The sequence below is a fragment of the Lithohypha guttulata genome, assembly GCF_036872675.1.
Source record: "Lithohypha guttulata strain CCFEE 5908 chromosome Unknown scaffold_3, whole genome shotgun sequence".
Classification (NCBI taxonomy): domain Eukaryota; kingdom Fungi; phylum Ascomycota; class Eurotiomycetes; order Chaetothyriales; family Trichomeriaceae; genus Lithohypha; species Lithohypha guttulata.
Window position 1 is genome coordinate 802,366 of NW_027042752.1, and position 26,410 is coordinate 828,775.

General features: G+C 49.2%; 9 protein-coding genes across 9 annotated transcripts; 2 read left to right on the plus strand and 7 right to left on the minus strand.

Annotated features, from left to right (window-relative positions):
• Window positions 1-707: 707 nt before the first annotated feature.
• Window positions 708-2,324, minus strand: LTR64_004079 (uncharacterized protein; the record flags this gene model as incomplete). The annotated part of the gene is made up of 1 exon (XM_064898427.1): window positions 708-2,324. One exon carries the CDS (start codon window positions 2,322-2,324, stop codon window positions 708-710), a length of 1,617 nt encoding a protein of 538 aa, XP_064754384.1.
• A 994-nt stretch (window positions 2,325-3,318) lies between these two features.
• LTR64_004080 (uncharacterized protein) lies at window positions 3,319-3,948 on the minus strand (the record flags this gene model as incomplete). Its single annotated transcript, XM_064898428.1, has 3 exons — window positions 3,319-3,650; window positions 3,703-3,880; window positions 3,934-3,948. 3 exons carry the CDS (start codon window positions 3,946-3,948, stop codon window positions 3,319-3,321), a joined length of 525 nt encoding a protein of 174 aa, XP_064754385.1.
• A 1,871-nt stretch (window positions 3,949-5,819) lies between these two features.
• TEF1 (translation elongation factor EF-1 alpha) lies at window positions 5,820-7,501 on the plus strand (the record flags this gene model as incomplete). The annotated part of the gene is made up of 4 exons (XM_064898429.1): window positions 5,820-5,824; window positions 5,931-5,998; window positions 6,052-6,110; window positions 6,254-7,501. 4 exons carry the CDS (start codon window positions 5,820-5,822, stop codon window positions 7,499-7,501), a joined length of 1,380 nt encoding a protein of 459 aa, XP_064754386.1.
• An 884-nt stretch (window positions 7,502-8,385) lies between these two features.
• LTR64_004082 (uncharacterized protein) lies at window positions 8,386-11,192 on the minus strand (the record flags this gene model as incomplete). The annotated part of the gene is made up of 2 exons (XM_064898430.1): window positions 8,386-10,967; window positions 11,132-11,192. 2 exons carry the CDS (start codon window positions 11,190-11,192, stop codon window positions 8,386-8,388), a joined length of 2,643 nt encoding a protein of 880 aa, XP_064754387.1.
• A 1,337-nt stretch (window positions 11,193-12,529) lies between these two features.
• Window positions 12,530-15,082, minus strand: LTR64_004083 (uncharacterized protein; the record flags this gene model as incomplete). Its single annotated transcript, XM_064898431.1, has 1 exon — window positions 12,530-15,082. One exon carries the CDS (start codon window positions 15,080-15,082, stop codon window positions 12,530-12,532), a length of 2,553 nt encoding a protein of 850 aa, XP_064754388.1.
• Window positions 15,083-16,541: 1,459 nt separating this feature from the next.
• Window positions 16,542-18,222, plus strand: LTR64_004084 (uncharacterized protein; the record flags this gene model as incomplete). Its single annotated transcript, XM_064898432.1, has 2 exons — window positions 16,542-17,258; window positions 17,335-18,222. The coding sequence occupies 2 exons, from the start codon at window positions 16,542-16,544 to the stop codon at window positions 18,220-18,222; spliced, it is 1,605 nt and encodes a 534-aa protein (XP_064754389.1).
• Window positions 18,223-18,346: 124 nt separating this feature from the next.
• Window positions 18,347-19,670, minus strand: LTR64_004085 (uncharacterized protein; the record flags this gene model as incomplete). Its single annotated transcript, XM_064898433.1, has 2 exons — window positions 18,347-19,170; window positions 19,361-19,670. The coding sequence occupies 2 exons, from the start codon at window positions 19,668-19,670 to the stop codon at window positions 18,347-18,349; spliced, it is 1,134 nt and encodes a 377-aa protein (XP_064754390.1).
• A 1,763-nt stretch (window positions 19,671-21,433) lies between these two features.
• Window positions 21,434-22,987, minus strand: LTR64_004086 (uncharacterized protein; the record flags this gene model as incomplete). Its single annotated transcript, XM_064898434.1, has 2 exons — window positions 21,434-22,295; window positions 22,407-22,987. 2 exons carry the CDS (start codon window positions 22,985-22,987, stop codon window positions 21,434-21,436), a joined length of 1,443 nt encoding a protein of 480 aa, XP_064754391.1.
• A 399-nt stretch (window positions 22,988-23,386) lies between these two features.
• Window positions 23,387-25,105, minus strand: LTR64_004087 (uncharacterized protein; the record flags this gene model as incomplete). Its single annotated transcript, XM_064898435.1, has 1 exon — window positions 23,387-25,105. One exon carries the CDS (start codon window positions 25,103-25,105, stop codon window positions 23,387-23,389), a length of 1,719 nt encoding a protein of 572 aa, XP_064754392.1.
• Between the last annotated feature and the right edge of the window lie 1,305 nt (window positions 25,106-26,410).

Consider the following 26,410-nt stretch of genomic DNA (forward strand, 5'->3'; position numbering starts at 1 on the left):
CCTTACTTCTTTCCTTCTTGATCCTACTCAACCTCCTCCTCTCCCTCCTCCATGCCACCACGGCACACAATACTCTTCACTCCACCTCCTACCAACACTACTCCTCCGCCACCCAACCAAGCCCTCATCATATTTAGGATCAACCTTCAGTAATCGGGGTGCTCCTCGTATGTGCAATAGGCGAATGAGTGGTTGGCCGCTGGTTGTACTGTCCGTGTCTAAGTCGAAGTCTGAGTCTGAATAGGAATCTTCGTGGAGTTTCTTTCTGGGACCTTGACTTGTGCAGTTGGTGCAATTTAGTCTGTTGATGAGTCTGCTGCATGTTTGGAGGAGACCCATTGTGGGTGGGTGAGGTAGGGAGGAGGTTGTTGAGGTGCGGTAGGTAGCGACAATGCTGGTAGTAATGGTGTTTTAGGTTGTTGGTTGTGGTTGTGGTTTGTTGATAGACTGAGGATATTTGTTCGAGGTGATGATGCTGTTCTTGAGGATAGACTAGGGGTGGCAAAGGTGGTTGCTTGAGCATAGACTACTCTCGTGAGAGTCGTTGTTATGCACAAGACCGGAGAGTATGACGTTCAAGTTGCACCTGCCGAACAAGTCTGATAAGAATTTGTGCAGGTGCGACCCTGTAAGGCGCATTTGCCTGCTCATGCACTTGGTAGATTTGGTTGTGGTATAGCCATGACAATCATCTCTTTAACCTATAGTCAAGGATTCAACTTCACAAACAGCCCAGTCTGAGCAAGAACCCAAGCATTCTTCACCTTCCACCTACTCTTGTCCACAAGCTGCATGTTCGGAAACTTCATGATCAAAGCAGGAACTACCTTGCACATCTCCATCATCGCGATGTTCTTGCCCAAGCAACTTCTCTTCCCTGCACTGAAGGTGAGCAAGTCGTGTTCCATGGTCTTTAATTGAGCGTCGGTGTTGCCTCTTGAGTTCTTCAGGCTGGAGTTCGAAGGTAGCCAACGCGCTGGGTCAAAGGAGTCGACGTTGGATGGAGAGGATGAGTCGGTAAAATTAGGATCGAAGACTCGTGGGTCACGGTGAAGGACATAAGGGTTGATACCGACTATTGTGCCTTGTTTAAGCACGATTTTGTCTTCGCCGTCTGGCGAATGTAGAGGTAGACCGGCTGGATCTACTACGACACGTTCGAGTGGGAGGGAGAGTGCTGGCCACAGACGTATAGCCTCTTTGATGACGCATCTGGTGTATACCAAGTGTTCCGACTGAGACTCGTGCCAGGTAGGACAGGACATGGTGACAGCTCCGTTATCCTGAGCTGTTTGAAGTTCTTGTTTTAGCGTTGCAAGCTCTTTCGGATGAGTAAGTAGATAGTAGAAGACGGCTCTAAGAGTGGTCGCGATTGTGTCTGCACCTGCATTAATGTTACCAAACATGAGCGAGAGTAGCAGCCCATCCGTCATAGGCTCTGTTTCCTCGTCGCCAGAAGCTTGACTCTTTGCTTGCAAAAATCGTGCCAGGAAATCTGGCTTGCCTATCGCGCTTTCCTTCTCTGACTCCTTGCCACTTTCCAAATGTTGTAGTCGTTCCTGTAGCAACTGCTGAGCGAACTTCAATATTGGACTCGAAACATTCTTGCGAAAGTATTTGACATACATAGGATTCTTTCCGAGCAATTCATCTAACCATGGCATCTGGCCAATGACTGAGAAATACTCAAAGTTCGCATCAATAGATTTCATAATATTATTGACATCCATGCCTTGTTCGATGAAGCCTAGCCGTCTCGACATGGTGAGCTCGCCCATCACATCAAAGGCATATGCCTGCAGATAGAATCCAAGATCAATTTCCTTCTTCTCAGCTGCGAAGCGTTGCTGCAAAGTGTCTAAGAAAAAATTGGTAGTGCTGTCGACGAGTGGCTCAAACTCCACGAGAGTTGAAAGTGCATAAGCATTGGCAACAAGCCTCTTCATCCTGGCATGTACAGCCTCGTCCGTGACGGCCACTAGACTAGCAGCTCTGCGCCCATTGACAATGTTTTGGAAAGTTGCATAGAAGTTGCTCTTTGGGAGTTTCTTGTCGATGGCGTAGATTTGCTGAATGTAGCCTGGACCAGAGGCAGAGACTAGGTTTGGCCCTAACCTAACCAGATCTGATCGTCCTCGATATCGTTTATGAAGCTTGTCCTGTTCTTCATGAGTGTTTCGACCGTAGACGGACAGTAAGCGCCATAGATCGGTAAACTTGGCTAGAAGTGGACCGGGTATCCGAGATGGCACAAGGGCGTAGGTATTGGAGAGATAAATCAACAGTAGCAATGGCGTTATCCACAACAGCAGTGAGAATATCATCTTGAGGTTTGGCCCTTCTGGACACTGGTGCTGGAGTGGTGGGACTCGTACTAAAAATGCTTGTGCTTCACAACTTTCCTTGTATTGGCTTGATCACCTAGCTATATCAGGTTGGAGTTGTTGGTATACTAATTGTGCAAGGACACCTCGGTTGGCCAAGTAATGCCTTCATGCCAGCAACAGGAAGAAGGGGACAATAATACGATTGAGAATGGACGAGTTAAAACCTGAAAATTACGTTGCCATTTAGCGGAAACTTTCCGCTGAATAGGAAGTGCGGGATGCGAGGTCATTGTAGGTCAAGTTTGTGATATTGCGGCAGGAAAGAGAACAACATTGTGGCGTTGATCTTTCCTCCCAGCTGGCGGTGCATGGTGCACATTGCGGAGAGCTGTACGTGTTCTGTGGCGGACATCGCTGATTTCCCAAAGTGACATTTCACACTTGACAAAAGCTTGTGGGCTCTCTTTGGCCCACGACAACACAATCGACGTTGTGTGCACAAGCCTTGACGTGAAAGCACCCAACTGTAGCACCTCAGCACGTTTCAATACCTTGAAGTCAACTCCTGTATGCCTAGATCACGTGCTTCGAGTTGGGCGGTCGTGTACTGAGGAGTGAGCAAGCCAGAAGTTTGCACACAGGAGGACGTGGTCTTTGTTCCCAGATTGACCTCGGAATACTGTAGGCAAGTTGCACGTACGCATATTTGCAGCAACACAAATAGCATATCGCCCAAGCACAGCCCGACATATTGGAAATCTGTTGGTGCTACAAGTACGGCCTGGATGAAACCATTCTGTCCAGACCACTGGTCGCGTTGAATCTTGGTTGCTTTTCAGCAAGTACCAGATCTCTGGCAACCAGTGTCGCACGGAGCCGCTATACACCACTCATCTTTTCGAATCTTCATCTAGCGCATGTTCGATGGGATCGTAAATTATTTGGCTCTTCCAGGCGGGGAGTTTTGAACATACATGTTCGGCATGTGCAATCATTCGGAATCAGAAGCTGAACCTGCGGCTTCGTCGTCGTGGTTGTCATCTCTTCGTAGACCTTCGTTGAGAATATATTCTTCCTGCCTGAGAATAGCTTTGACACCGTCACATCTTGGAGTGCATACGTCTGCTGGTTTGTGGCTGTGACTGTCTTTGACTCTTGGATCTGCACCAGCTTCGATCAACATTTTGACCATCGCCTCACCCAGCTCCAACTCCCTCTCATTGGCGTAGCGGACTGCACTATGTAAAGGGGTTTCTTTGTCTCGTCTGGTCAGAGGGTCGACTTCGAGAAACTCGACGTCAAGCAGCTCGTTCATAACATCGTCTGTATCATGATCAGCAACGGACGATATCGTATTTGTAAAGTGAGCCCTTACACGAGCCGTAACTTGCACAGATATGCAGCAAATGGTTGCCCAGGGTGTCGAGTACTTCATTGAAGAACTTTGCGACTTGCTCCTTCGACTTGCCTTTCATACCACCCAACACCTCGTTGTAGAGGTCGACGTTGTCACGACGACATGCTTCGATGATTTGTTCTTTGGGAGAAGCCCCCTTCCGTAGTGTTAGTGGCACCTATTTTGTGCTAGCTGACGGGTCAAACATACATCAGCGTCAGCCATTCTACGACTTCAATAATTGAAGAAAGTAGTGGCAGGAATGTCGCTTGATTGTGCCAATTGTCAGAGGGACGACTCGGATTCTTGCAGTGTTGAGTGCTCAAAACCGTGCTCCGCGGAGTGTCTCGGTGCTGGTATGAGCGGGATTGACCACAAGGTATTAACATCAAACGAGAATTCCTGCTTCGGTCATAGCATGCCTGACTCTCACAGCCACCTGCGACGTGTATCCCGGTACACTGACCCCACGCCTGCGACTGGCCTATTTCGAGGAGGGCAGGGACGGCAATTCTTCGGCATATCTGGACCAAAAACGTTTCGCAGCCGACGAAGGAAACTTGTGTCTGGAAGAGAAGGCAGCTCTTGTCCAGACTCGCAGACAATGCGCAAGACTCGCGTTTTTGCATCAAGCACGGCTCTTGTGTTACCACTGTAACAGGGACACGTCCAGCATGGCGCCTACATGCAAGTGCATCTGAGCCAACGACTGTCCGACTGCTAACGGCTGAAGTCTGTCCTTACTGCTGTAACTGTCTAACAATACAGCCCGCTACTGATGACCCTCAAAATCGAAATGCCTTTACCTGTCGAACATGTCCGTATCAGTTTGTTCTCGATCAGCCATATTTTGAGCGCACCTACATGAAGCGAAAGCAGAAAGACGATATTATGGGAGAGGATCAGGGCGATTTGCCAACTGTCGAGGGTATGTGCATTACCAGCCTCGATATAGTAATCTAATCTCCTTCGCAGTTCCAGGAGGCTGCCCGGCAGAAACTTGCACATCCAAGCAGGCATATTTCTATCAGTTACAGACCCGAAGTGCTGATGAGCCTCCTACCTCATTCTACAAATGTGTTGAATGTTCGAAGCAATGGAGAGAATACTAGACAACTTGAGTTCAAGAGCTTGCAGGGCATTCGACCAAGAAAACCACTTCAAGCCATCGACCCTAATCTTCTTACCTCCATCCGTACAGTACTGCTAGCACTGCTGTGTTATACGCGCACCTTCGTTCGATTACCGAGCAGGAACAACGACGTCAAGACTGGCTTGCTGGACGGCAGCGGCACTGCCCAAGCACCAGGCGTCGAGGGACAGCAATCGAGCTGTTTAACAGCCTCTGGCCGAGCAGTCGAGCAGTGGCTAAAACCTGGCTCATCTGCACTGAGCCGGCGTCATGAACCATGTTTTGAGACTCATGTGTGAAACACGAGAAGATTTGGCAAGTAGAACATCAGGCTTGAAGCAAGAAGTCGCAAGAGAGCCGTCCTTTGGCAGGATGTGTGGGATCGTCTGTGATTGATTGACCTTGCTTCATTGGCACAAATACAATACCTTGTGCCGAAGCCTCTGGTTCTGCGAGCTTGGGACCTGGCGAGGTTCGTTGGAGACGCAGGCACTCGTGTCTACTCACGGCTGAGTCACCACAGAAATTGTACGATTGACACTTCTGAGTCAAGAATGTTTGGACAACCCCGCTATAGCAAGAACTTTGGCCAGGCTGTCTGCTGCTTTTTCAAAAATAGGCTAGATGCTCTATAGTGAAACAAGTCTAAGGACTTTTTCAACCATCGGTGATGCATGTGCAATTTTTTACACGGTCTGCGGCCTGGTAAAAGTGAGTGTTCAAAGCCTATGACAACCGTGTATTCCATCATTCTCTATCCAAGACTCCACCACAAAAGTGGAGCCTTATTTTCGCACACTGTTTAAGAGTCTTCTCCCTGCGTTCTTCTTCTCAATCTTTTCCTTTCTTCTTCCGTCGCTCACACCTCTACGCAAAAGCCGTGGTATCTGAGCATTTTCGCGAGGTTTTCTAGAATCTTACAAAGACCTACAAAACTTCTAAACAATACATATCAAACGCCAACATGGGGTAAGTCAAGTTCGCCTTCCAAATCAAACTGGTTAGGAATTCTGTGCAAAGCAGTCTGCGCAGTTGTTACTTCTATTGAAGAGTTGTCCACTAACATCTTCGACAGTAAGGAGAAGACTCATATCAACGTCGTTGTCATCGGACACGTCGACTCCGGCAAGTCCACCACTACTGGTAAGCCTACACAATGTCAAGAGATCGGATCACACAATACTTATACACTCCAGGTCACTTGATCTACAAGTGCGGTGGTATCGACAAGCGAACCATCGAGAAGTTCGAGAAGGTACGTTCAGAAATGTACTGCATGTTGCCTCTCATGTTGCCATCCCTCAAAAATATTAAATATTTTGGCGGGGTTGCAGCGTGGGGCAAACCGGCAGTCCAAAATTTTTGCTAAGGGCAACAATCACTAACGCCACATCACAGGAAGCCGCTGAACTCGGCAAGGGCTCCTTCAAGTACGCATGGGTTCTTGACAAGCTGAAGGCCGAGCGTGAGCGAGGTATCACCATCGATATCGCTCTGTGGAAGTTCGAGACACCTAAGTACAATGTCACTGTCATCGATGCCCCAGGTCACCGTGACTTCATCAAGAACATGATCACTGGTACTTCCCAGGCCGACTGCGCTATCCTTATCATCGCTGCCGGTACTGGTGAGTTCGAGGCTGGTATCTCCAAGGATGGTCAGACTCGAGAGCACGCTCTGCTTGCCTACACCTTGGGTGTCAAGCAGCTCATCGTTGCCATCAACAAGATGGACACCACCAAGTGGTCCGAGGATCGATTCAACGAGATTATCAAGGAGACCTCCAACTTCATCAAGAAGGTTGGTTACAACCCAAAGACCGTCCCATTCGTCCCCATCTCCGGCTTCAACGGTGACAACATGATCGATGTCTCTTCCAACTGCCCATGGTACAAGGGTTGGGAGAAGGAGTCCAAGGCCGGTAAGGCTTCTGGCAAGACCCTTCTCGAGGCCATTGATGCTATCGACCCACCATCCCGACCAACCGACAAGCCACTCCGACTTCCTCTCCAGGATGTCTACAAGATCTCCGGTATTGGAACGGTTCCAGTCGGTCGTGTCGAGACCGGTATCATCAAGGCCGGTATGGTCGTCACCTTCGCTCCTGCCAACGTCACCACCGAGGTCAAGTCGGTCGAGATGCACCACGAGCAGCTCACCGAGGGTGTTCCAGGTGATAACGTCGGTTTCAACGTCAAGAACGTCTCCGTCAAGGAGGTTCGACGAGGAAACGTCTGCGGTGACTCCAAGAACGATCCACCAAAGGGCTGTGACTCATTCAACGCCCAGGTCATCGTCCTCAACCACCCTGGTCAGGTCGGTGCCGGTTACGCTCCAGTCTTGGATTGCCACACTGCTCACATTGCTTGCAAATTCTCTGAGCTTCTCGAGAAGATCGATCGACGAACTGGCAAGTCCGTCGAAGCCTCTCCTAAGTTCATCAAGTCTGGTGATGCTGCCATCGTCAAGATGGTTCCATCCAAGCCAATGTGTGTTGAGGCATTCACTGACTACCCACCTCTCGGTCGATTCGCCGTCCGTGACATGAGACAGACCGTTGCCGTCGGTGTCATCAAGTCCGTCGCCAAGTCCGACAAGTCTGGTGGCAAGGTCACCAAGGCCGCCCAGAAGGCTGGTAAGAAATAGATGTATTGTCATGTGTCACAACACGTTTCGGGGAGTTCATATGATGGTGTGGATGGATTGGATTCTGGTCTTGTCCACTACAGCGTTGTTTGCCTTCGACTGGCATGTTTAACAATCTTCTATTATGATACCACAAAATCTTTCACAAAAAGCTTTGAGCACATGATCACGACTATTGACGACTGATATGAGCTCTGAGATATTACGATGACAAGGGAACGATTATCAGTTCCATAGCTGGATGGGGTCGAGATTCTAGCATAGGGAAATGCAATAGCACTTTCCAACATTCGTCTCTTCCATTTCTGTCTTTTGTATCACTGCCAGTCATGGTGTCGGGTCTCCCAACTGTCCATCCCACCTTGATCTGGCAGCAGAATTTGTACTCTCCACGCTACCACTGCATTGATATACATGTGCGCAGGTGTTATAAGTGATGCTCATTCCCCCAATTTCCTCATTCGATGTTCCTAAAATTTACTCACCACTCCAAGCTGCTAATAATGGTCAATATCAGGTGAAAGCTACCCCAAAGCACGTATCGAAAGACTTGACTGTCGTGGGAGAAAGAAGAACACAGGAAAAGCGTTCCTGAGCTTCTGGTCGTAAAACTATTTATCATTAATACGCTTGTTTGCGTACCTGCCATCTACTCATTCTCGACACTGTCTAGATTTTATTTGTGCATAGTCATTATGGTAAGGAAAATCGTCGTTAGAGAAAGAACGCAGGACAGATAGTGGCGTGTTTTCGTAAAGCGTTAGCACTGATTCAGAACACTTCGTAGTCTCGCCTCATGTGAATTTCATTCAAGCTCTTTCTCGTTTAGCTTAAATTCCTGAAGCATGATTTTGGTCTCATACGTACCTATCTGGCCATTCAAGTCAAGCGCCTGCGATGGTGCTTTGCCCGCTTCCACCACGTGCATTCGCATTTGCAAGGTTGGGACTTGCAGGTAGCACCCAGTCTCCTAATTTGAGGGGATCGCTAGGCTTCCTGGGTACTGACGCCGTTAGAGAAGCTGTTGGGATTATTCTTACGATCGTCGTTCGTGTTGTTTGCGAATCGCCATGCGTGCCGTTGGTCAGACTGCTATCTGTTGGTACTGGTGACCCGGACAATGAGCGTGACGCTGTCGCTGCAGGAGCGGACCTGATGGCACTTGGAGTGGTGATCGCCTGGCCAATGGAAGAGGAGTAATCGGAAGTGTCGATCTTAGAAACGACACCATTAGAAGCAGGTGTGAGTGCTCTACTTGTGTTGGCTTCGATTGGTGTACGAATACTGTTCGTGCCATTGACGCCATTGACTGGCGAGTGATCGCGGAGAATAGTTACGCGACGCGACAGGCTGTTGTGCACGAAGCTGCCATCGACTGAGGATAGATCGAAAACTGGTTCGTCATCGTCCTTACTGGATGTGGCATCTGACTGCATGACTGGGTGTGATTCTTTAGGAGAGGTAGGAGAGTCGCTAAGAGGCTTCTCAACGGCAGGCGTCGAATTTTGATGAATGGACTGTTGATCGTCATTGCTCGCTGTTATCGGTGTGTAATCTTCTGTACCCTGGGCAAGTCGAGATGATTTAACCGGACGATAGTTGTTTGGCAGCGAATAGTGCCTCACTTGTTGTGCTTGGTATGCACCTTGAGACTGTCCTTGTAATAGTGATGAACTTCGTTCCTGCTGCTGCGCGATCTCGCGAAGACCGTAAAGACTTACGAACCGCTGCGCTTGATGTGGAGGGAGATTCTGAGATGACATCTGTTCTTCTGCATTCGCATCATCATCTGTCTCCTTAATCTTTGCATGCAGACTGCCAAATCTACTTAGGCGGGGGTCAGTTCTTGACCTTGGCATGATAGCTAGAGGCACAGAACCGGGACCTATGACATCCCCCAACTTATTCACAGCGACGCCCTTCATCTGCTGAGCTGTATTAGCACCTGATATAGGCGTGTTCATTGGCTCGATGCGGGCTTGTTTAGTCTCATTGCCCACCTCCATAGGTATTATTGGTGTATATCTTCTTGCACCAGTACTTATTGAGCTTGATCTTTTTCGCTGGTTGGAAACCGATTTGTTTGCTTCCAAGCTAAAATTTGTTCTCAGGTTTTCGTTTTCCAAAACAGGGCTCAGATCTGAGTCAAATCCACCTGGCTTCGTGACGCGACCACAGCAATTGCAGCGCGAATAAGATGGCACTGACGAGCTGAGGGACAATCCATCGGTATCTAGTCCAGGGTGTAGATCTAATTCCCTTCGCTTGCCTTTGCTAACGGATGAGGACGAGTCCCGAACCACATCAGCCGATGGCTGCCCATCTGTACTTAGTGGTCGAACAGCTGGGTGCTGGCCATATTCGGTGTCCATGTCTGCCGACTTCCTTCCTTCCTTGAAAACGGATGTTTTAGACGAAGGCAGCTCATCCTTCAGGGTATTTCGCATCAGTGGTGGCTCACCAGGTTTAGTGTCAGAATAACTTATGGCGTGCAAGCAGTACCCATTTTTGGGAGCCATAAGAGTACGCCTCCGATGTTCCTTTCTCAATGGAGTAGGTTCCTGGTCTTTATCAGGTGGGCCTGTCAAAGTTTTGCGCCAGACTTTGTGTTTCGCTTGTTTCTCAGAGGTCTCTGCATTGACCTTTTCTCCATTAGCGTCTGATTCGACTTCTGGAATGTCAGATGTGACAGGTTTGCCTCCACTGCCATTGGAGCCCACTTTATTCATATCGGGCACCTTGCCTCCCTCCATTGATACTGGGGAATCTGAGACTCTAACTGGACTATGGTCTCGTGATGGGTTGTGACTTATAACGCCAAGAGGTTGTTGGCGTGGTTGCGTGTCGACAACACTAGCGGGGCTGTCGTCGTTCGCAAGAGGCTCCAACGTCGTCTTCTGAGGTGACGAAGTCAGTGTAGACTGGCGAGGTCGTGAGAATTGGGACAGCGGATTAGATACGATATTTTGAGGTGGATGCTGTAGCATGGTCAGAGACCCAGTCCTTGTAATCTCTGGCCCACGATATGTCGCAACACCACGGTAAGAGTTCGCGCTTGGCGATCGCGAATTGACGATACCATTAGAAAGGTGTGGCGCTTGGACATGCGAGATGGGTTTCGGAGCGTGAATTTGTCGTGCACTAGCGTTTGATCCTCTTCTCTCACTCGAAGGTGAATGAGGTGGTGTTGGCAATCTGGCGGCGGACCCGTGACGTTGAGGAGCAAGTTGATGTGGCGAGAAGGGAGTATCTGGAGTCAGAGGTGGTGTACTGGAAGGCACTCGATCCGAGCCACGTATGGAAATTTGGTCAACGCTGCGAAGACTAGCAGATTTCGACACATCAGCACTATGGTTCAGCGAGCGAATCTCGGCGGGCGTCAGTTTGGCGACTTTGTGCTTTGGTGTTAAGTGGTGTCGATGTTCCTGGTTCAGCCTTTTCTGCAACTTGGCCATGTCGAAATCATCTAAGTACAACCAAATGGTCAGTAAACTAGATTGGCATATGTCAAGGGCTTCTGCGGGGGAATGCTAAGAGAGTTTCGCGAGCGATCAACGAATGACAAAGGAAAACGATGAAATGAGCATTCGGATGTGAACTGGATATTACTGATAGTAGGAGAGTACCAACCATGTCGCTTATTTAAAGATAGACCTTGTTTTTGGGTGGTGACATTGTCATCGGAAGACATGCTTGCCCACTCGTGCACAGTGGCTGAAGACAGGGTGCAAGGAAGAAGTCCGTGGCGAGAAATGTCCCGGGAAGGTCTGCGCAGTGCTGGGCTTAGCTGTTTCTGCAACCCTGTACTCAGGGCAAGGTCTGAGGGCCACCCACTAACAGTATCGATAATATGATGATTCTGCTGTAGGACATGTATCAAGCTGAGGTCAACACTATGCGGGTTAGACGTTCAAAACGGTGTACCGTGGTACTCATGAATTGGAGCCTGTTGGTGCCGGAGGCCAGTGTTGAGAAACGTTGCTGGCTAACCGTAAAGAGAGAGTCAAAGCCGGAGAGGAGTATCGTGGTTGGTTGCAAAGGGTTGGAAATACGTCGTGCTTTGGACACTCGTGGCAGGATGATGGATTCAGAAACAGGTCCAGTCGCAAAGTGGACTGTGTATTCGTTGTTTAGCGAGTACCAGAATAAGGCGTATCGATGACTGGTACACGAATAACCTCGCGTCTCTTCGACCCGAATCAAGAAGTTTCGTTGGTGTAAGAAAGGAGCGGAATCGTGGGTGCTTCCGAGGTTGTTTCACTGTATCAGTGGCTGGAAGTCCAATATGGCAAGCACGAGGACGCGACAGGGTTGAGTAGCAAGAGCACATGTGGTACACACCAGCCTGCTTGAATATATGGTGCCCTCCCGGATTTGAGATAAACAGAGACTTGAAAAGCTTCAGGAAATGCAGTCATCTGCCTTCAGTGCATTGTGATGCTTGCATTGGTACTGATCTCACCTGGCATGAAAGCTTACGAAGCCCAGGTGCCCAAGAACAGGAAGAGTTGGGTGCGCCATGATCCATTCATGTCTTACCTTTCAAGCCTCGTAATTGGGCCAATCGTGGATCGGAGCTATTGGCAATGCTTCTAAGCTCGATTGGGCTGGCTGGCGCCGACGAAAGGAACTCTAGCTCACGCCCATTTCGCGTCCGGTATCTCAGATCTCTGGCTCTTGGCAGCCAAACTTGATGATCTCTTATCACACAACTCTAGCACTCTAAGCCTTGCGTTCTACTGGTATCACACTAGGTTATGACAAGCCTCGCCGTCTGTTTCCTACAACATCTTACACATGAGATCGTTATGGCAGCGAGTGAAGAAACCCAAAGTGGAGACGTGCCGGACATCCCCAGAGAAACGGCGAGCTGTTCAAATTTCCAGCATCGATATTGAGCGTTGTACGACCGTTCTGGAACAGGTATCACGTTAAAAAACCGCCACACACCAGACGAGTGGAATGCAGCTAGCAGCGTCAAATGCCGCATGGCGACAACTTACCACCTTTGTTGACGATCATCGTGAATCACAAGGCAAGACCGGTGCCATCTCCTGTCCATCTGTACAATTTGAGGATCTCTCGACGCCACTTTTGTTGTTGCTCTGTAGCATCTTCTCGTATTCGACCACGAACCTGCTGCAAGGCTGATCGCATTACCTTTCTGAAGTTTAATTGATATTGTGTCGACAGCGTTGCAATTGAAGCCTCGTGGGCACGCACAATTGTTTCACAGGCCTTGACAACATCGGCGCTAACATCACCTTGTAGCTTTTCTGCAAAGAGCAGAAGCAAGAAGCTTCCTTGCAAGAGATAAATGCCGAAGAAGAACGGCATGAAGCTTAAATCAGGGTCGTGTTCAATAATGTCAGCAACTGCTTCAGCTGCTTTCACTGCATTTCCAGTTGCGTTCACAAAAGACTGTGACGAAAGCCACATCATGTCATCCAGAAGAGCGATGGGGTCACATCGACCCGTCAGTAGAATGTGCAGAACGTTTAGGATGTGCGTGCCATACGACACGACGGTTTTCGTCTGCAGGCTGAGCTCGGCAGAGTCCTGCTCCGTACCACATGAAGCCACACACGGTGTTACGGTATCGCTTAAATTGTGCTCTAATTCCTGGTTGTGTGATCTCTCAAAAGCCTGTAGACTTTGACCATAGATTTCTAGTTGTTGAGTTATCTCATCAACACGATCGTCCCAATTTCGTGGCTGTCGCGCCTTAGGACCAAAGCGAGGACGGTTACGAGCGTGATTAAGGTCCAAGATCTCCCCTAGAATGACCATCAAAGGTAAGAAATAGCCAAAGACACTGTGTGAAGTGCACTCGATGTTGAGACCACGTTTGCGATTCTTTGAATGTACAGTTTCAAAACGTCCTGACTGCCAGACATCATCATCCAGTGGCTGCAGGAGATCCTCACACTCCTTGTTGAGAAAGGACGTGGGGCGGTTGTAACATAACGCCAAATGCCTGTCTTGCATGTACAGCAGCCACCAAGCTCGACGTCGTTCTTCCCGCTCCTCCTCAGTGACGTGTGCCAGGCGAGCAGCAGGCTGACGAGAGTTGTCGCTGAAGGAGGTCTTACGATTCTCGGTTTCGCCAGCTGCGTGGTTCCCCGCGGCAGATGTCGATTGGTCGTCAAGTGTTTCTTCTGGGAGTTCGCGTCCAAGTCTTAGTTCCCTAGCCAATGACCATGCTGCATTCCACCAGCGCAAACTGGCTGCTTTTCTTTCACTAGCAGATACGACCGTTGCAAGATGGATATATGTGGCCAAGTTGTCGATTTGCCCTCGGCGTGCCTGGTTGTTCCCATTGTGATCTGTGGAGACCACAAGACTTGCTAGACCTGCATCTGTTTGTGTCCCTGTATTGTATCCAGCAGTTCCGATTACTATACCCGAAGAATCATGGATCAAAGGGTTCAGCATGTTGATGGTCAGTTCTAGCAGTTTCTGGCAGACCTTTCCTCGCGCATCAACCTGAGACGTCAAGAATGCGGCGTCGCTGACCTGCGCCGATATCCACAACATACTTGCTAGTAAAGCTGGGGTGCAGGGGCGCGGATCAGTCGCGTGGAGTATGGAGTCTTTCCTGAATATGTGTCCAAGCACGTAAGGATTCGAGGGACGCAGGAACGTAGATGTCGAACTTGCAAAATAATGCTCTAGCAAATCACATGCTGACGCCTGTGGCATGATTGGTTCGATATGTAATGATAGGGGCCGCAGGACGGGGTAACGCAGGTTCTCTACAAAACGTGGTTGTGCAGCTATGAAAGGTGACCCTTGCATATAAGCTGGTGTAGTAAGAGCCATCCAGTCTGGCGATTCTACCATAGGAGCCTTGCCCATAAACGCCACGGAATAATCATCACCAAGTGGGAAGCCAAAATCTTGTTGCATACTGTCCAAGCCATTTGCTGGGTACGAGGTAGTATTGGCAAAATTTTGTTGAGCAATTGAAACCATTGCAGCAGTATCGTTCATGGCCAAGGCATTGTTGGCATTGTAGCCATCATAGTACGTTGCATGAGGACCTATTCCGAATGTTGCACCAGTAAGAGTTGGGTTTGTGGGAAGAGTTTGTTCTCGATTACTGTATGTGCTCATATATGATGTGTTAGAACATTTCCTTGCAGGTGCTGAGGACGTCTGGTTGTCCATTGCCGCAGCCTTACTGCTCAAGTTGTGCTCTTCTGGTTGGCCTTCTTGGACCCTTTTCGGTGCTCTGCCTCGCTTCTTGTGTGCGCGGGCATACTCACACAGCAATCCAATCTCGCTGCAGTGTGCACAAGGGTTCTTGCCATCGCATTTCGTCCGCAACTGGTTACATTGATCGCAGGCTCGACTTATTCGACGTTTGACGTTCCCGCCATCGCCAGAATCGTTCGTAGGATCCATCTCCGACTCACGCCTTTTCCTGCCTGCCTGAAGATTTCCATATTCATCGTTGGCATCGTGACTGTCGTGCTGTTTAAGAGCCGGGGGCAGACGGTGTTGACTCGACAGTTGCTCAGGACTCGGTATATAGGCATTGGGGCTATGGTGCGGATGCAGACGAGCTCGTGACAGCATTGTGCCTGCAGAGCTATGTCACCTGAGGACGGCTTGGTGGGAAAAGAAGTGCAGAAAGCCGAATAGCGATGATCGATGTTATCGTTCGCGCCTCAAGGTCGAAATATAGTCAGACAGAATAGGTTGGTTGACTGAATAGTCGCATGGTGTGCAGGTTGGCTCACATGCCATCATACAGAGCGTACCGGAACACTCGATCGCGCAAAGCAAAGTCGTGGAGTGAGAAGCGTAGTCAGTATAGCTTAATTTTCTGGGTATGGGATACCTAATTGCATATTGTTAGTAGATGGCGGAGTGGCGCACCCACTGATAGCAGCCTCCGCTCTAACAATACCGGATGATCACCTTTATTCGAGCTGGCATCAGCAAATACAGAAGAGAGCGAGCTCCTGTTTGATTTCCTGCAAGAGAAGGTGGGGAATAGATGTGGAAGCTTCAAGTTGGAGGATGTGATTTGTCCTACTCTGCTAGTGGAGTGAATATCCGTACCACTGACGCCCGGGCGAATCACAAGGGTAATCTTTGTGGGCTTTTGCTTTCCCAGATGAACATCGTTGTCGTTCTTACTCTCTTTGACACCAGTCTTTCAGGCGGCAGTAGGACCTCAACCGCAACGCGAGGACCACTGCTCTGTTGTTTAGCATCTGCATTGTTGTTGGAGAATGTTGTGCGTGCAATCAGCTTTGTGACTGTTCTTTCCTGCTCCGGAGGGATGATTACACGGTCGCGGCAGATCTATCAGCCATCGAGCGGTTGGTGATGTCCGTTCAGCGCCGTCTTTAGCTACCTCGAGAAGTGGAATGTCTTAATGAAAGGAACTTCCATCTCTCATCTTTCATACACTGGAGACGTCGATTTTTCTGACTTGTTACGAACTAATGCTGGTCGTGAATGTATGTAACAAGCACAAAAGAACGTGGCTCGTTTGTGGAGATAGACAACTAAGATACCGGCTTGTTGCACTGACACAAGAGATGAAATCAGAGCCCAATATTTGTCTCAAGAATGGTCTGGAATGTGAGGCTTCAATAGAGCGTTGCTCTCCAAGTTACAAGCCATGTTCGGCAAGATTGCCTTGGATGTGGGTATGGAAGTAGCTACCGAAGCGAACGTGCCTTCCAAGTCAACGAACTTTGCCAGGTCGAGTATCTCATCTATAGAGATCGTTCTATCATCGACTTCTTGAGCCGTATTTACCCAATATAACCAAGCTTTCGGGCGTTGAGCTTCTTTGCACGGGCATCCACCCGGGCACTCGCCGTTCGAATTCGGATGTATCCATTTCATTAACTGCTTCGCCTACCGTGTTATTGAAGATGTTCTCGTACATATTTACATGATACGATGTGTGCTTAGCTATAGCTTTTGTGTACCGCTAATCGTTGTCGACCCAGAGACATATTTGGCAAACACCAATAGCAGCTTTACCTCGCAGTGGCGACACAATACAACTACGAAAATGCGACCATTTGACGTGACGTACGATACAATAGTGGTAGGTGGAGGAAACGCCGGGTTCAGCGCTGCTACAACCTCAGCCCAAAATGGTGCACGGACTCTGCTGGTTGAGAAAGCTCCAGAGTCCGAGAATGGCGGTAACACGTTCTACACAGCAGGAGCATATAGATATGCCTTCCAGGACTTCGACGATTTGAAACTCATTCTTTACGATGTCCAAACTGGTAAGAAAGGCTTGTCGGAGGACCTGGTATCGAGGATAGACTTGCAGGGATATCCCGAGGCGGACTTCATGAAAGACATAATGCGGGTTACCAAAGGAAGATCTGATCAGAAGCTAGCCCGGAAACTGGTAGGTGAGAGCCGAGCTGCCATACAGTGGATCAGCGACAATGGCGGAAAGTTCGTTTTGAGCTTTAACCGCCAAGCCTACGAAATCAAGGATCGATTTGTGTTCTGGGGTGGCATGGTAACAGTATTTGGAGGAGGTGGCAAGGAATTGGTAAAGTGGCATGTTGAGACAGCGAGAAAGAATGGTGTTGAAGTCTGGTGGGATACACCGGCTGTTGGGTTGATCGCTGACGAAGAGAGCGGTCGCGTCCTCGGCGTGGAAGTCCTGCAGAATGGACGGAAGCGGAGACTACAGGCCACTGGTGGCGTGATACTGGCTTGTGGTGGATTCTCCGCTGACCCTGCATTGAGAGCGAAATATCTTGGAGTAAGTGACCTGCTATAATATCTATAGAAAGGTGTTCTTTTGACCCCGTCCTCGTTCTCGAGCTAACTCTTCGCAGCCTGGCTGGGATCTGGCACATGTACGAGGGTCACCATTCAATACTGGTGATGGACACCGCATGGCGAGACAGATCGGTGCGAAAACTGCTGGAAACTATTCTGGTTGCCACTCGACCTGCTGGGACGCGAACTCTCCACGAAATGGAGGAGATAGAGTGCTCACTAACCAATTCACCAAGTCTGGCTATCCGCTCGGTCTCATGCTCAATTGTGATGGCAATCGTTTCGTCGATGAAGGCATCGATCTCCGCAACTACACCTACGCCATATTCGGGGTCGAGGTGTTGAAGCAACCATCAGGAAAAGCTTTCCAGATTTGGGATGCAGAAGGGTCCAAGTGGTTGCGGAAGGAGGAATATGCCGACGATGTGACCAACAACATTCGAGCAGACAGTCTGGAAGCTCTGGCTGATAAGTTGGTCTCAAAGGGTCTGACCAATAAGAGCAAACTTCTGGAAACGATCCAGCAGTACAACGAGGCCGTTGATACCTTCTCGAAGGAGAATCCAGACAAGCAATTCAATCCAGCCGAGAAAGACGGCTTATCGACACAATCTTCCACCAAGAAACTCAGCCTAGCAAAGTCGAATTGGGCAAGGCCTCTCAAGAAAGCACCGTTCCAAGCTGTAGAGGTCACGAGTGGTGTAACATTCACGTTCGGAGGACTTGACGTTGATCCTGATACGGCACAGGTCGTTTCTGATATTTCGAGGCAGCCCATCGGAGGCTTGTACTGTTGTGGCGAGTTGCTTGGCGGCTTGTTCTTCTCGAACTATCCAGGCGGGTCAGGCTTGACTGCCGGTACTGTTTTCGGAAGGATCGCTGGCAAGCATGCTGCCAAAAACAGGGAGTCATGGCCGCAGCAGTTTCAGAGCTCCAAACTATAGTAAGTTTTTTTGTCGCCAGCTGAAAGATCCTGGCTCCTGTCTCACACATCGCAAAGTCGTCGAGCCTCTTGTTGCTGACTGCCCTTCCGGGGTCTGTGAGAAACGATTTTGAGTGGCTGTATTCTCACGCAACAGGGTCCGTTTTGTCACTCGCAATGATGTTCACCCATCCTTCCATTAGACATCTAGCAGTTCTCACCACCTTTGCACTCGCAACCTCGCCGTTGTGTCGGATGTCAGCTCCCACCTCGACCTTACCAGTTGGATGTTGAATAACGACCGTGTCTTTTGCATTTCCACTCGCAAGCTCATGAGCAATAGTGCCATGCAATTTGCACGCCACACCTAGGTTCAACCCCAATGTCATCGGCACGGCGCGATGTGCTTGCTGCATACTTAACGCTTGACACCTGATGTTCACATCCTGCGACGAAGACGGGAAAAGCATCACCACTTTTGGAACGGATTGTGTTTCAGGATCCAAGCCCATCTTCTCAGCGCCTGCTCGGCGTATCAACTCGAGCTTGGACATGAGTTCTTGGTCGGCATTCAACTGCTCCGGTGCAGAGGGTTGACTCAACCCTAAATCACGGCCATCGATGAAGACACCAGGATTGGAGATATCAAGAAGTGATGCACGAACAGTTTGTCCACGGGCGTACTCTAGTGTGTCAACGACGTTACCGGTTGGGACGGCTCTACCGGTCTTTGCGCCGCCAGGGGAAAGGAAAGAGAGTGTGATGGGTGCAGCGTATCCTGACACACCCTCGAGGACATAGTCTCCACGAGAGTCATAGAAGTACCTATCCTCGTCTGCGCTTGTCTGTATTGAGGACGCACGAACATCGGCATCGATCATTCTGCTTGTGTTCAGGTTACGAAGGCGTACAGTCAATGGATATGTCGAATATTGTCGTTCGGCACCAGAACCAGGAGTCAGCTGTTGGTCTGTACGAGATCGTTTGAGCTTTTCCTTCACATCAAGTAAAGCCCTATCAATAGCAAATGGCGCAACAGCAGAAGACATGTTACCACAATTACCTGCAAGATCAAGTGTTCCATCTCGTACTAAAACGTTTCAATAAGCAAGTGCCTCGCAGCAGATCACAAGCTAGCAAAGAATAGCAATCGTACTCACTTCCAACCTGAATAAACAAATAATCCAAATCACAGTCCTTATCAGTAGACCGATCCACAATAACAGCTTTACTCAAGCTCGACAACCCGCCTCCCATTCCATTTAACTGTCGCCCATATGGATCTGGCGACCCCATGATAGCCCTATACAACGGCTGCAGGATACCAGCGCAGTCCTTGAGGTCAAGCTGTCTCAAGTCCGGATAACGTTCCTTGATAGTTCGCCATTCTGGTAGATCGTCGCCTGCGATCATGACACCGTTCGATGTGCCGCCGCGCCAGAATGAGGCCTTTTGACGAAAGGGACGCATTGTGGATAGACTGCTGTATAGCCTGTGCTGGTGTGGGAGCTTCATTGTTGTTGTTGTGCTGCATTCACTGATTTCGCGAGTCAATCAAGTCTGACATGTGGTCAGGTCTCAAGCCCCAGCGAAAGAGCTGTGAGTGAGCAAGAATCTAAAATCATGGCGTATGGTTTGTGTAAGTAGTAAGTATTCAGAAGTACATCTCCTACGCTACTACTGATGGGTAATGAGGTTAGGCGAGGTTATATGGGTCGGAAGCATCCGATGATCATCTGCTTCTCAATGTACATTGTCGCTGTGCTGCCCACAGGAGTACTTGCTCGGTCAAGATCCAAGCGATATTCTGATGGGATTTCATAGAATTGGTATGTGGATGTCCATTAGTACATGTATTTCAATGGCTTGCACCTTGCGAATAATCATGCAAGAGCCGCCCACGATATGGACAGCTGAATAAAGTGGCAGCCGCCATCAGTGTGAAAGGGACGACCCATTCAATAGAACACGAACACTGTTTTTATGTCTCTTGAGCGGCCTGAATGCTGTCAAGGTCAATACCTCAGTATATACATGTACAAATCCGCTGTAAGTGGAACAGAATAAGACCAGAAGCACCCCATGAAGTTGCCACGACCGCGATCACCATATACACGATTACACCCTTTGAAATCCTGCCTGTGACCACACTGTACTATCCGCTCGCAGATCCTCGACCTGCTGCGCAGAAACGACCCGAGTCCTTCGCTTCTCAGACCTCCTAGATCTTATCGAATCTTTCACCTCCGGATAGACGATTCCGACAACAATATAGAATGTCCACATGATACCAGCAACAACAGCATAGCCAACTCGTGGCCATTGTTCGACCACAGCTTTCTTGAATTCAGCAGCGAACAGGAAGCCAAGTCCACCTTGAATCGCTCCTGCGATCAGCAGAGATCGGCCAAGCCAGAGATGTACGTGAGCCGCATAGATGACCCTTGGGTACCTTTTGTACAGGTTGTGGTTGAGCAGCTCGGTTGCCGGTTGCATGCAAAGTAGGATCATCAAAAAAATGCCGATTACAGGGTGGTAACTGTCAAGCTTGATATATGGTTAGCACTGATAGAGATAACGACATAATATATTTACTCGTCCCAGTTGTATTGCCATCCAGATTCCCATTCCACCTGCTATCATGACGATCCAAAATCCGACCATTTGTAAGATAGCATGAACCCAGACAAGTCTCGGGTCGCTCATAGTTCTTGGTATTATGGCGCCAACGGGGAACACAATGAGCCAAACAATCGACATCAGCACAGCATGTGCTACCCGTGTCTTGCTGTAATGGCTTGGAACATAATCGTGGGGATCGTAATTCTCAATCTGGTCGACTGTGCCAGAGAATGGTTCGGCTCTTTTGCCTGAAGTCTGGTGGGCGCTGGTTACTGCGAAGCATAGGACTAGGTCTTAGTTAGCAATTGCCGGTGCATCTTGCCACGGGTGACCTCACGAAATGCAGCCACTTGATAGATTGCCACCAGGGACATTCTGGCAGGCATGACTGTAGACTAGATCACCAGATCCTGCTTGTCCACATCAACAGTCAATGTACATAGCAGTCTGATATCGATAAGGGAGTGTTCTCCGCCTGCGATTGAATTTGCTGCAGAGGTGAGGCTACTATTTCGGTGTAACCACGTTCACATGATATTAGCCATTCCAAACAATGAAAGCTGATGTTTGACACGATGCCAGGAAAGTTGTTGTCTAGATAGAGATTGGTCTCATTCCGTCTTCATTGTTGTTGCTGCTTGCGACCACCAATCAGGAAAGCTGACCACGTTTCTCTGCGTCCGTGCGTGCTCGGCAGCAAATACCACAGCATGACTGCGAATGATCTCGTCCAGATCACACCCGACAAAACTCGTCTGAGCTTCAGCAACAGTCGCAGTGCCATTGTCAACGGCTTCGACAGCTCGCACGAATGCCCCTGCAAGACCCCAGTCGCCACCGCCATGTGAGGCTCCGACTTCAGGAGCTTGTTTAGGGATGCTGTGCAGCTTTTTCCGCGCATCATGGAAGGTATATACTGTGATCGTGTGTGAATCATAGGTGATTTCACCATCTGAGCCATAGATTCGACCTCTGCGATCACATTGTGCTTGAGTCGGATATGTCATATGAAAGAGAGCCTGTTTCGGGCCTCTACCATATGTGCTGTCATTCAACGCGTCCTCGTCCCAGGTCATAGTAACGAACTGATCGTCTACCACGTTGTTATCTGACTCGTAAACACAACGACCATACCAGCTCTTGCTCGCAATATCCTCATCAGGAGTATCTGCGGTGTAGTCTTCTGTCAGCTTGGTGAGAAGCCTTTCGCCAGCTCTTTCCCAGCCTTGAGTATTTACAATGTCTTCAATCTCCGGTACGACGATCTTGACAGGCCATCCTGTATCTTTCGCTCCCATCAGAAATTTGTCGTGATATACACTTTTTGCAGAATACTTGCAGTCCGGCTCGGCCGCGCAGCTGAGACAATTCGTGGCTTTACCAGCCTTCTTTGGCTTTCGGAGAGGACGAAAATGGGTAAGGCTACCACTGCTTGTGATATTGCTCGGGAAATGAGGACGGTCGCCTGTGAGTCTGCTAGGTGAGCAAAGAAGCCAAAGAAGAAAATCAATATCGTGGCACGATTTAGTGAGCAATGAACCAACTCCCTCTTTTGTAGCTCTCCGCCAATTGCCTCGAACATACGAATGAGCGAAGTGCCACCATCCTACCGGTTCTGTATGCTCGATTGACACCACCTCGCCAATAACTTGTTGATTGACAAGGAGGTCTCGAAGCAGAATGTTATGGGGAGAATAGCGCAGAACGTGGCCGATCGAGACCACCCTAGGAGGATATGCTGCCAGTGCCCCAGATATAGATATGCAATCGGTCATAGACAATGCCAAAGGCTTTTCACACATGATATGGAGGTTCAATGGAGCAAGAGCCCGAATGATGGTCGCGTGAGTCTCATCGAGCGTGCAGACGAAGACGCCAGTAATAGCTGCAGGCGACTCATTATCGCTTCCTGCTCGAACGCGTCGTGTTGTCTTCCACTCAACGAACTCTTGCCAACCAGTGAATGCTTGACCTTCTTGAGGCTTGTTGTCTTTCCATATGTACTTCTGTCCAAAGGCTTTCAGCTTGAACGCGTCAGGTTCGGCGACCGCTGCAATGCTACCAGCTGTGGACACAGTAATAGCTCGAGCATATGCGCAGCCTCTGGATCCTGCTCCGATTACTAGAAATCGAGGCCCTGCAGGAGAGGGGTATAGGGATCCCATGGCGCTCTATTCTCAGGATAGCAATCAGGAGCGCAGAGTATTGTGTAGTGCGAAGCTCAAGTGTATAACGCGTAAGCACATCGCGCGATAGAATGATTGGTTTGTGCAACCTCAGGTAGCAGGCTACAAAGTACCTGCAAATATGGGGGGAGTTACGGCGCAACAATACCGGATACCATTTACCTGCTATGATTCGAAGAGAGAGCCATTCTCCATGTGTGGGTTATGGGCTGGAACGATGAAGGCAGTAAATGGTGATCAAGAAGTTTTGGTATTCTCATGCTAATATATCGACATTCATAACCTCCTCTCGGTCAATTAAGCTTGCTATGACAACCCTCTTGAACGTCGCCGAAGCGCCATACTCATTCGCTAAACAGACAAAAATAAACATTACATCTAGTCAATGAAAATCTGAGCACCAGCCTCTTCAACTGCCGAACTGTCGGCGTACCACTTCTTGATCTTGTCGGCCATGCCAGGATGGACAACAACGTCCATCTGGAAAGGAAGAGGTCCACCAATTAGATTTGGTGTGAAATCGTAGTTCGGTGGTGGCACTTCCTTGCCGTTAGCGTCTTTGATCGGTTGCAGCTTGAAGCAGGTAACAATAGTGCCACAGGCAACCAAAAGTTCAGCCTCAGTAAGCTCGATACCGGGGCACATTCTGCGACCCATACCGAAATGATGCGAGCCCATCAGTCTGGGGTGTTCAGTGAGTGGCTCCTTGTAAGTTGGCCATTCCTTCTCGATCCATCTTTCTGGTCGGAAGTTCTCGCAATCTGGGTAGACCTTCTCGTCTCGAGCAAGCGCCAAATCGCAGGCATGAATGATGGCACCTTTAGGAATGTAGTAGCCGTTCCACTCGTCATCTTCCTCTAGAAGACGTGGGACACCAAGAGGGACAGGTGGACGCCATCGGAGGGTCTCTCGGATAACAGCTCGCAAAAGTACGAGTTGTGGAGAATCAGTAACCTCAACAACGCGATCAGTACCAACGACACTGAGAACCTCTTGTCGAACCTTCTCCTGCCACTCAGGATGGAGAACCATAGTGAGTAAGAAGGCATAGAGAGGACCACCAATAGTGAAGATAGCGACTGTTACCAACATGCCAATAGCGTATGCAGCCTCATGATCATCGAAGCCCCATGGCTTGGCTTCGATGGCTTTTCGCTCGAGGAAGGTTCGTGCATAGCTGACGGGTGCGGCTGTACCAAGCTCCATCTCCTTTCTGACCTGATCCATAAGACCCTTCCATAGCTTTTCTTCCTTCTCTCGCCTCTGTCGTACTGCGCGAATTGAAGGGTTCATGAACTCTGGTAGCTTGCCGAGAAGTGGAAGTAGGTTGGTAATCGGACCTGATGGAGAGATCTGGGGAATGAATTCGCCTGCGTTCTTGCAATGCGCAGCAGCAGATGCAGCAGAGCCGTAGCCCATACGTGCTGAGATTCGACCGCAGTATCGATCGGTCAGGGCGAAGTGGTCATTTGGGTCCAGAAGGAGTTGATACATGAATTTCTTGACTTCATGCGAGACAAATCCGTAATATTGCTTGTTGTAGGCTGCGGACAGTACAGTGTGGGCGAACTTGCGCTGCTGAACCCAGTGCTCGTCCCGTTTCATAAGAGGTAGATATTGGTGTTGAGAGTCGGATCCTGGAACAGCAGGCACTTCAGGCCGGGAAGAATAAATCTTTGCTTTCTTGATGAGGAAGTCCTTTGCGAGCTCAAAGTTACCAATCCAAACATGCATCTCACCGCAGATGGTGGACGCTGCGATGCCATTGTACTCTGGCTTTTCGAGAATCTTTCTCCACGCAAACCAAGGACCATCTGGAGGAATATCGTGAACTCGACCCAACCATGGAAGAGTGCTCAAAGGTCCTGGCAAACGCTTCAGACCTTTTGGAGGAGCATCGTGAATGAAGAAGTAGTGAAATATCTGCCAACCGACGGTCAGAGCAAAGATGGCTGTACCAATGAACCACTTGTATGTTCCGACCGTAGTCAGGACAGTTTGTTGTTTTTCAAAAAGAGCGTCAGCATCAGATGCGTTGTTGGTGATGAAAGAACTAAGTTGGGTCATGATGACCGATGGCTTGATAGAGGCTGCCATTGTTGTGCTTGACTATGCAATACAAGCAACGATCAAGCAGCAGAAACGATTGTATATCAGTATGAAAGGATGACAAGTCAGCTTCGAGGCCAGAGGCGAGAAATCTTTAGTTATTGAGGAGCTGGCGAACAGCTTCCCAGTTTGGATTTATTTTAGGAGTTGGAGCACAGCCTTGATCAAAAGGTCGCCAACGATTCGATACAGGTGTCGTCTGACCTAGTGCCAAAGACATGGGTGGCGGTGGGGTGGACATGCCGCTGTAGCCTATCGTAAAAAGTATATCGAGGCAAGCCACACCGTTACGGGCTTGGCAGACCAAAGCAAGCATGACGATTGGCGTTCGCCTAGTCAAGGATGTCCGTTGCTCACTTTCTCCTCTGCTAGCAATTTCTATTTGCTAAGGTACTGGTAGTACCTGAACGATCGTCGGATCATGGTGAGCTTGTATTTACATAAGTGGTAGACGCTTGACCAAAAGTAGTATCTGTATGACCCGACTGGGCAGCCTCGTCCATCTTGGGAACAGGCGGAGCAAATCAGAAGCTTCTCTCGCTTCTACTTATTTAGCACAGCATGCTGACAATGGAGGCTGATCCCTTGGAGTTTCGCCAAAAGTCTATCGCCAAAGGTCGCTGAATTTTTCTGGAAGAGTTAACATCGTGATCATGTACAAGTCAAAGCAAGACTTTGTTGCGACGTGAATCAGCAGTGCTCCTAGGACAGTCGCTTGCCTATTAGAAAATGACGATCGACCGAGGAGCTGTAGGAAAATTGTTCAAGGATTTCGGCACGGCGGTTCATCGTCAGTGGCTTACCAAGTTACCGTTTCTGACGACAGAATTCCGACGCTACTTCGATCCGCCAATGACGCTCTTTACAGCCACTCCTTCCCTCTGGATCGCCTAACAATTTCAGTAAAGGCCATGCCGTGCAGCACTTTCATTTACTTTGGTACTTCAAGGTTCAAAGGGCCGAAATCGACCAGTTTTGAGCGCCGTAGTCGAAGCGAATACCTCGAACTGGTAGAGCTTGGGTGAACCACGATTTGAGCAGGTGCATCAATAGTTAGCGGAACTTGTGTGAAAACTCGAGTAGACGTGGGACTGTCAATAGTGGACCTTGGCAGTAGAGACAGGATCAGCGCCGTCCACTTCACACTGCAATTCTGGGTAGTTGCGCTTGCTATCTCTGTTTCTTTGTGCAACCGAGACATCGATCAGCAACAGCACTATGCAGCGACAAAGCTCATGTGCCCAGACTACGTCTCGGAACAAGCTTCTCAATGAAAATCCTTCTTACTAGTTT